Source organism: Montipora capricornis, chromosome 10 (genome assembly GCF_036669925.1).
Source record: "Montipora capricornis isolate CH-2021 chromosome 10, ASM3666992v2, whole genome shotgun sequence".
Lineage (NCBI taxonomy): Eukaryota > Metazoa > Cnidaria > Anthozoa > Scleractinia > Acroporidae > Montipora > Montipora capricornis.
Window position 1 is genome coordinate 45,420,799 of NC_090892.1, and position 10,000 is coordinate 45,430,798.

The 10,000-nt window shown below is 41.5% G+C and overlaps 1 protein-coding gene across 1 annotated transcript in view; it reads left to right on the plus strand.

Annotated features, from left to right (window-relative positions):
• LOC138018957 (uncharacterized) overlaps nt 1-10,000 on the plus strand; it is a 29,525-nt gene that overhangs the window by 14,675 nt on the left and 4,850 nt on the right. The window contains exons 9-17 of the mRNA XM_068865634.1: nt 105-232; nt 1,312-1,556; nt 3,510-3,602; nt 3,788-3,845; nt 4,846-5,086; nt 7,755-7,875; nt 8,013-8,071; nt 8,769-8,860; nt 9,147-9,259. Of these exons, the coding sequence (XP_068721735.1) occupies nt 105-232; nt 1,312-1,556; nt 3,510-3,602; nt 3,788-3,845; nt 4,846-5,086; nt 7,755-7,875; nt 8,013-8,071; nt 8,769-8,860; nt 9,147-9,259 (1,150 nt within the window). The remainder of the gene's footprint in view (nt 1-104; nt 233-1,311; nt 1,557-3,509; nt 3,603-3,787; nt 3,846-4,845; nt 5,087-7,754; nt 7,876-8,012; nt 8,072-8,768; nt 8,861-9,146; nt 9,260-10,000) is intronic.

Consider the following 10,000-nt stretch of genomic DNA (forward strand, 5'->3'; position numbering starts at 1 on the left):
AATTTGTTTGGGATGTTATTTAAAAGAGAAATTTATCATTTGTTTTCAAGTGGAACCAGAATTTATTTATGTGTATTAATGAGTCTTTCACCAAATCTTTGAAGGGACATGCACCATCTGAGTATGCAAGCTTTGCTTATGACGGTATGTGGGCATATGCTCTGGCCTTGGATAAACTCTTTAAATCATACCCAGCCGGACTGGATACAATAAAAACAAATCAAACTACGCAGTAAGTAACCAACATCACAAAATGCAGCTAAAAATACATGTATATATAATCATAGTTGCTAAAATCTGTAGTGGAAATTGACTTAGCGTGGAAATTAAAATTAAGGCAGCGTTTACAAGAACACGTTTCACATCGACACAGTTTCATGACTTCGAAACCTTGTCAAAATCGCGGTTTGGAAGTGTTTACACTGAACCGTTTTCGCCACAAAATCTAGGCCGTTATGGTATAAGCGAGCGCTGCACTGTTTTGGGTGACATTGAGTGATGATTTGACAACCTGAGTGGAAGTAATCTTCAGAGTCAAATGATTTGTGTAACGGCAGTAGATGGTATAAATAGACTGAACTGATAGAGTGTAATGTGAAGTGCTAAGTATGTACCCATGTGAACCATGTGAGCGTTAGCCCTACTGTTGGAAATGGGCCCACACAAGGACAGAGAAAAACTCTGCCCAGGGTGGGAATTGAACCCACGACCTTCGGGTTAGATCACCGCTGCTCTACCGACTGTGCTACAAGGTCAGACGGGAGCAGGCCGTGGGACTGAAGATTTTAAAGTCACGGCAATTTCCATCAGTTGGGCTAACGCTCACATGGTTCATATGGGGTAGATACTTAGCACTTCACATTACACTCTAATCAGTTAAGTATGTTCAAATATAAGTGCTACATGGCCAACGTTTGCAAAAACGTAATCCTTACTTGTACTCGATTGTATAAATAGTCTGGTCTTCTCGCTGACAAAGGACGAGTGACTGTTGTTAGGTCATGACAAGATGGACGCACTCCTTAACGACAAACAGACTGGCATTCACCTGGACGATCTTACTTCACTTAATCATCATATGACCCTGGGTTCAATCCATTTACGATTTTAAAAAAAATGTCAAGAGCTTGGGGCAAATACAGCACATACTACAGTTTCTATAGCCTTCAAAGTTACGTCATCTTCGTGGTCTACTACAGCAGAGGTGTATCACGGACACATTCAGTGATTCACGATTTAAGAGGACTGAGTGTTACTTTTCTTGTGTTATAACAGTATTTCGTAAGTGTGACCAAAAATGCTGTTTTACAGACTCCTGAAGAGCTTTCTCCAACAGACCAATTTTAGTGGAGTGTCTGGTCCTGTGTCGTTCAGCAAAGGGGAGCGGTACCTCCCTACGGTAGAGATTAAACAGCACTTCCCCAGCAAGGTAGTGACAGTAGGATATGTGCAGCCCAACATGAAAGGACAGTGTGGTAAAAATAGGAGCTGCTTCACAATTAACGAGACAAGCATCTATTGGCCAAAAGGGATCAGACCTACTGATGGAAGACCAGGTGAAGCTTTTGCATAATTAGGGAGTTTGACAGTGTACTGATCAAACTACTGTAAATGAGTTGTAGACAGACACAAACGGGAGCGATGGATGAGTGAATTACGATCATGATTTTTTCGTGCTTTGTGGTCCCTCAAATGATCTTCGTCTGCTCTAAGAGCTACTGTAGCAACCTACATGTAAGCCCTCTCGGAAATCGATCTGTTGATCAAGCGCGATAGAACAGCGATGAACGCGAGAATAAAATTGCTTTTCATCAAATGTGAGCACTGTGATACACAAAAGATTAATTCAGATTCGTGAAAACTCTTGAAGTCACAAAGGAAATGTTCGATTTTTATAGGGCTTGTTAACCCTTCCTTTGTGACTCAGTCGTTTTAGGGATCAGTGACATTTGCAACCGACCTTCATACTTTATACAAACAGCAGCATCCCACGTAAGCGCCACCAGACGTCTTGTTTCACGTGTAGGGGATTCAAAGGTTTCGCGGGAAACTGGGTCGCTAATTGGTGGTTGAATTTCGTTGAGAGACTGTTTTAGGGGGAACGCTTCTGCTTCGTGAACACTCATCAGTTTGAGATTGGCAAATATCATTGTTGGGAACCATGATACAAGTGAAGAAACACATTAAAAATGGCTTAGGTGGTGTAAAAACCCAGTGGAAATCACTATCCCATCGTCATTAGGGGAAAAAAAGGTGTGACGGAAATAGCAGAGAAGGAGTTGGAAAAATGAACCTCTCGACTCCTTCACCTCTAACTACAGTATGCATAATACGTGGTAATACAAAAAAACAGAAGGGAAAACGTTTCGGACGCGCGCAGGGCATGTTTTGAAATGATTGAGTTATTTTTGGACGCGCAAGTTTATTGGTTTGTTTTAAGAAATGTCAATTTTTGGCGTGATGGAATCATAGAAGAAAAAAAAGATGGTGGATTTTTGCTTGCGGCCGCATGGATTTTATCGTGACTTTTTCAAGTTCCTTGAGGATTTGGGGAATTTTCGTTTAGTGTGCAGGATATCCTTTGAGCGTTTACTTAATAGTATTGCGATTACCTCCTCGGACATTCTTCAAACTTCTTGAAGATCTGGCCACAGTTTTTCAAATGCTGGATAACTTTATCTGGTGGATAAGTCACTATTCGTCCGTTTCAATGTCTGCAAAAATTTCAGCATTTGCCCTCGCAATTGTGAATATCCACTCTCTAAGCGCATCTGCCGTTAAAGGTGTGTAAGAAAATCTTGGATAACGTTTAAGGTAAAGTATATTTTGTACTCTGGATGGTGACTTATCCACCGGAAAAAGTTACCCAGTCTTTGAACAACTGGGGCCTGTTAAAGATATATGGGTTATTGACCAGGCGTGAGGTCAAGATGGCTGGATATTGGCTTCGTCTCGGTCCATAAACAACAACAACAACAACAACAAAATGTCACTATCTACCAGCCGATCTTCCATCAGACACAACCCATGTTAGTTTTTACCAACTAATAATAGGCCACTTTCAAAAGTACCATAATACTCTTTGTTTGCCGTCGAAATTTTTGGATAGAGCGATTTTCAATTGAGTGTCGTAAAACCAAAACCAAAGTCATTACTTTGGCCAATCAAAAAGGACGGAGGCTATCCGGTAAACCAATCAAAACTCGAAGTAATTACTCGTAGCCGACACAAAGCGCGGGAAAATGTGCACGCGCCAGCCACGATTGGTTTTGGTTTCACTTCTGATTGGTTCAAAAAGTGGCGCGATAACTTTGAACCAATCACTGAGTGAAGTAATCATAATTAATCTAATTACTTTCGACACTCAATTGAAAACCACTCTAATATTCGTTTGTTATCAGGTGGTTGATTGCCATCAGTTGCAGAATTAAAGGAGATGACGTCTGGTTACGCGTTGAAAATCGAAGATCGATTCCAATTTATCTCTCTATCTTTTCTTTCTTTATCAGAGCCTTTTGCTGAACAGGAGTGTTCTGTGGAGTCATTCAGAGCTGCTCTTGGTACATCATGCACTACAGCAATAGCAATTATAAACGTAACAGGTAAACTTGTGATTGCATGATTTTCAATCGGACTCTCACTTTGTTCACGATGAAGCGCTCGAAATAGCCCGCATTGGTTTCAAGTGAAAAGGGGGACAGTGAAATTCCCACTCCCCGTTCCCTTGTAGGCTACTGCTTGAAATACCGTTGACGCTGAAACCTTTTATTTTAATTCATTTTTTCAGTGATTGGCTTGTTTCTTATTGTAGTTATAACTCTCATCTGGATTTGTATTAAGAAGAGGTAGGGACGATCTTATTTGCTTGACAACGATAAGAAATAAGGCTTTGTCGTATACGAAATGCGTGGAGCAAAACTCTTGTATCATCCCGAATTGTGGAAGAGATTTTCTATTGCTACCCTCCGTCCATCGGGGTGGCGGTGTGCTGCGAGTTGTGGCAATATTTGCATGCTTTATGGAGCTGAAAGAAAAACACTGAGACGGAACTGGGAAACGTTTTTCCGTGGCGATAACAAGACAGCAAGAGAATCAAACAGCTTCTATTATGTCGGATAGGTTGCCTTTAGGGTTTTTTTGCAATGCAAAAATATTCACCGAGCTTTTCTTGCATTCGTGGTTGATTGAGAAATGATCCGTGTGTCCGTAAGGTACCGCGATTTTCATAACACTTCGTGTTTGATTCTGATTGGCTTAGAAGTTGGCGCGTTGTCTTAGAGCTCACCCCTGAGGAACATAGGCCCGTTCGGATGATGTGTCTGTAAACCGTGGGTGCTTACAGAGCACTGTGATAATTAGTGCAATAAAAAAAGCACCTAACAGCAATATGTAACATTTTATAAGATGTTTTCTGTCGTTCTTTTTCTTAAATTCCTAGTACCTTTCCGCGGCCTGAAGTACCTTCTATGACTTTGTGTTGCTGTTTGTTGATCGTGATATCAGTTGGATTATCAGTCGTGCTTGAATAAATTCGAACTAAGATAGAGCCTGAAGCGACTCTATTCGGTAGTGAGTGTTCGTGTTTAACAGGGTAGCATCTAACACCCTCTTCACCCCAACTTCGAGAACTCCACTGGAGAATGAATGGAATGAAAAGAGATGCATTTTTCCAATGGTCACTCCGGAACATCCGGAGAAAATCCGAGTACTCCTTCGAAGGAGTCGAAGCTACGACCTTCCGATTACTAGTTCGGCCATAGGTTTTACCTATTAGGAGCGCTCGAGTTTCTTCCGAGTATCCCCGAGTCACCCTCTTTAAAGCCGCAATCTTTTTAACTACTGTAGGTACGATCGTAAGTACAGGGAAACTCAACAACGCATGGAGGAGTTGGGTCTGATGGAGCACTCCGTCTTACATCTTGACGAGTGGGAGATCCCAAGGGAGAATATTGTTATTAATCGGAAGCTTGGTGAAGGAGCGTTTGGTGCTGTGTGTGGGGGCGAGGTGATTGGCCTAACCGCCGAGGGAGATTGGGTACCAGTCGCTGTCAAGTCCCTGAAAGTTGGTTCTCTTCCTGAAGACAAGGTATTCAGCATTTTCGTCGTCGTAAACCTGAGAAAATTTCAATTACTTTTCCGGTGGACCAAGCCATCCATGCGCTTGGAAGTTGTAAGCACGCAAGAAATGGAAATTAGCAAACAATGGGAAGGAAAGGTTACGTTTATACAAACGACCTTTCCTTGTACTTGTACATATTCATTGCTGTGACTTTAACATCTTCAGTTCCCACGGCCTGCTCCCGTCTGACCTTGTAGCTCAGTCGGTAGAGCGGCGGAGATCTAACCCGAAGGTCGTGGCTTCAATTCCCACCCTGGTCAGAGTTTTTCTCTGTCCTTGTGTGGGCCCATTTCCATCAGTAGGGCTAACGCTCACATGGTTCATATGGGATTGAAATCTAGCACTTCACATTACACTCTATTCAGTTAACTCTGTTTAAAACAATGGGAAGGTCTGACAATGAGAACTCGGTATGGACCTTATTCGCGCGGCGGCCATATTGGCCATAGACAATAGATTTCGTACCCCGAGCCTCGAGTTGAAATGTTTGGAAACGAGTTTCATTGCGCCAAAAGAAAGGTTTTCAATCACTTGGGACTCAACATGGCCGCCGTGTGATTAAGGCCCATTGGTAATAGAGTGCTTTCGTTATGGGTCGAGTTACGTATGTTAAGCCTACAATCTTGTAGCTTGATGTCAATATATTCGAGTGTATCTATTCCGGAGGTCAGTGAGTTGCAGGTGTGGAAGGTGCTCGATAGGGTCAAAAGGACTGGCACTGGGCCTGATGCCATACCCTATTGGGTATGGAGGGATCACGCGGAAATTCTCACTGGCGTTGTTACCAAGCTGTCGAACCTTTCGCTCTCGTCTCACTTATGGCCTAAGTGTTGGAAGGGGGCTAATATTAACCCCCTCCCTAAGATTGATGTGCCTAAAGAAAACGGCGGCTACCGCGGTAACAATGTAAAGCCGGTTATTGCGAGAGTGTTCGAAAAGGTGGTTTATCAGCTCCACGCCAAGGTGTCGTTCGAGGATAGTCTTGCGCCTTCGCAGTTTGCGTATAGAGACGGAGGTAGTTGCACTGATGCGTTATTGACTATTCAGAACAGGGTTCTTAGTTTTCTTGATAATCCTGCTTGTAAAGGGGCTAGACTCTTCAGTATGGACTTTAGTAAGGCTTTCGATATGGTGAAGCATGTCCTACTCGCTGATAACCTTAAAAGTCTTGATCTCAACCCTGATATTCAGAATTGGCATCTTAGTTTTCTTTGTGATATAGGCAACAAAGAGTTATATAATAACAGCTTCGTCGGAAAATGGAAGGATGTCAATAAGGGTGCGACCCAAGGGTCCGTCAGCGGGCCTTATTTATTCAATGTCTTTCTGAATGATCTTAATATACAGTTAAAAGGTGTTGACATAATTTTTAAATATGCTGATGAAACGAATATTGTAATCCCCTTGTGGAAAGATGGAGTTGATCAGTCACCGGAAGTGGTGGACAGTTTTTTACGTTGGTCTGTAGAAAAGTCTATGTCGTGCAATCCTAGGAAGTGTAAAGAACTCACCTTGCGTAAAAAAGGGTTTGTGGAGAAACTATGCAAAATACATAACATTCCGCAATGCAGCGTGCTTAAAATATTAGGTGTGATATTCCAATACAATTGCAAATACGCTAGTCACGTGTGCGAAAAGCTTGTTAAGGCTAATAAATGCTTGCACGTAATAAGAACTCTTCGGCAAGAGGGGTACAATCAGGAGGAGCTGGATTATCTGTTTCATTCAATTGTTATGCCTAATTTTTTGCATGGTTTTATCTGTGTACGGCGCCTCCCCTTCTGATCTTAAGAACGTACAGAATTTTTTAGATAGGTGCTATAAACGCAGGTATATATCGAAGAAATTGAATATAAGGGAGATGCTTGAAAGATCGGATTGCCGTATTTTTAGAAAGGCCATGAGAACAAATTTGCCCCTTGTGAAGATTTACCAGAAAGGAATTTCACCAATTACGCGCTAAGAAAACCAGGCTTCTATCATCCTACATTGACAACAGAGCGCTTCAAATCGTTCTATGTGAATAGACTTATTTTTAGATATGATTTTGATTCCTTGATGTAAATACATGTGTGCAATGGTTCTTTATATATATAGAGCTCTAGACTTGTTTTATTTGGTTGACTTTAAACTTGAGATATGTATTTTTATAAATTAAAATTTAATTAAAGACATAATTATTCATTCTTACGTAACGCACTTTTGACTCGGCGACCCAAGTGTTGTTGCGTAATAAGGTTCCATGTGCCAAGGGTAGGGAATAACATTGATTATCGAGAAAAAGGGCGAAAGTGCGTGAGTATAATACCACAATCGGATGGAAATGAAAAGAATAAAGAGAAAAGATAGGCTTAAGTTTAGTTAGGGATCAGGCAAACATACTTCATACAATAACAATGTACATTCAAATGACTGACCGAAGGGACTAGGTGATAAGGAGAATCAACGACAGAATATAATTGCTGAACGCTTAAGTTAACAACCGCGTCTTCCTTTCGTCTTCTCTCTGTGCAAAAACTTTTCAATATCTTTCGTATTTGAATCAATAGAAATACTGTCGCGGGAATTTTTTTCCGGTTATGGTTTCGTTTAGTTGTATTCCGAGCTAAATTTGAAGTGTCTATTTTTGTTGAAGCTCGAATTTCTCAGTGAGGCGGAAACGATGAAATCGTTTGATCACAACAATATTGTTAAGCTGCTGGGTGTTTGCACCAAGGGAGAGCCAGCATTTGCAGTGATGGAGCTTATGATTCACGGTATGTCTCTTCTGTAGCTTTCACACCAATGATTCGCACTTTCTTACCCCCCCCCCCCCCCCCCCCCCCGCCCATATCATCATTTTGTTAATGATATACATTCTCCCAAGACGCAACCTTGGTGTTTTGGTTTTCAGGTGATCTAAAGAATTTCCTGTTGGCAAGGCGTCAATTTGCGAATCAAAACTGTAAGGAGGTACGTTGTCTTCACTGAAATAGCTAACCGTGCGTTTTAGTAAGCGAAACTTAAAGGAAAACGCTGGCTGGTTGAATGCATTAACTAGAAGCTGACTGGTGGATAAAGCTCAGTTGGTTGACCATCTCACAACTGTGCGGGAGGTCGCGGGATTAAAACTCCGTCCGGACCAATACTCAGGGTCTTTAAATAACTGAGGAGAAAGTGCTGCCTTTTTAATGCCATTTGCAAATAGATAGACTCTCTAGTCTTCTCGGAAACGGTCGAAAAAAAACGTAGGTCCCGTCTCAAAGCCTTTCAATGTTCAGTAACCCTGTTGGACGTAAAATAACCCACACACTTGTCGCAAAGAGTAGGACACGTAGTTCCCGGTGTTGTGGTCTGTCTTCAGTGGTGTATCATGGGTGGGAGGGTAAATGCTCCGATATATTAGCAACACCAAGCTACTCTAAAATGCAAGGGTAAATCAAGATGTACATGTATACCGATAATTTTTTGCCAAGAACAGTTAAAGAATGGAACAGGCTTCCATCAGAAATTGTCTTTAAAGTTAGCGTGATAAACTATATATAGTTCCTGCTAACGTATAAATGTAGATGTAGATGGTATGAAAGATGACTTGGATCAAGTTGGTCCACTTGTATGGTTCCACGTGAAAATAAATGAGACTAATTTGTTGCTTCTTGCTGCTTTTCAGGCCGACGATGTCACTCCAACAAAGCTGACGAAGATGGGCGCAGACATCACTAATGGTTTGGCGTACCTTGCTGAAATGAATTTTGTTCATCGGTACGTGAAAAAGATAACATTTATCATCACATTCATTAACCGGGCCCAAAAGAGTTTGCTGGCGTCTGCAATAAATGTGTTATTACTTTTTTCGTTTTGTATTTTTCGATGTTGACCTGGGGATACTTGAGAAAAATCCCAGTGCCTTTTGGCAAGATTCGAACCTAGCACCCGAACTAGGAATCGGAAAGTCGTAGTCGCTGGGCGGAATTTACGGAGTATCATCGAGTCACCTCGCCATTTCATTCACCGGGATTAACATATAACATCTCCTTCATTGTACCAGGGATCTTGCTTTGAGGAACTGTATGGTTAGTTCAGGATATGTTGTCAAACTTGGAGATTTCGGGATGGCACGAGCTATGTACGACTCGGATTACTACAGATTCGGACGAAAAGGTACGAATTGGGCTTCAGATTTAGGTTGCGTTCCATTGACCTTACCTGGAACAAGAATCCAAGGGATGACCTATGAATTTCTCCATTCAGTCAAAATGGGTAGGGTATATCATCTCGTTAGCAAATTGCTAATTAACAATTATTCCATGAGCGTGCGTTGGATATGATATGATAGATAGCCAACGAGGCGCGTATCGCCGAGTTGGCTATAATCATCTCATATCCAAAAAGCGGGAGTGGAATAATTGTTTTATTAAAAACGCCCCCAAATATGGAAAACAAGACTACAATAAAAATAAAAAGGCCCAAAAACTCACGCATATGCTTGCCGTGTTTGTAGATCATGGTATAATGGTATAATCAAAACTCTCGCATTGCATTATCCAGTGATCCAGTTTTTAATAATTAACAATTATTCGCCGAAGGCGAAGTGATTATCGGTGAATATTCACCGATAATCACTGAGCCTGAGGCGAATAATTGTTTTGGTATAAATACACAGGTGATTATTTCAAAAAAGAGAAAAAAAAAACATTTCAACGCGAAATCATCTTCACTTACAGTGGCAAAACGACTACTGGCAGCCATTTTGTCCGTCGAGGTGATTATCGGCTGATAATCCGAAATAGCGAGCCAATGAGAGCGCGCGATTTTGTATAATCACCTGTGCATTTATACTAATATGATATAATCAAGGTTCATTTCGCCGGTAACGAGGCTCACTTTGAAGTGCCAAGGCCT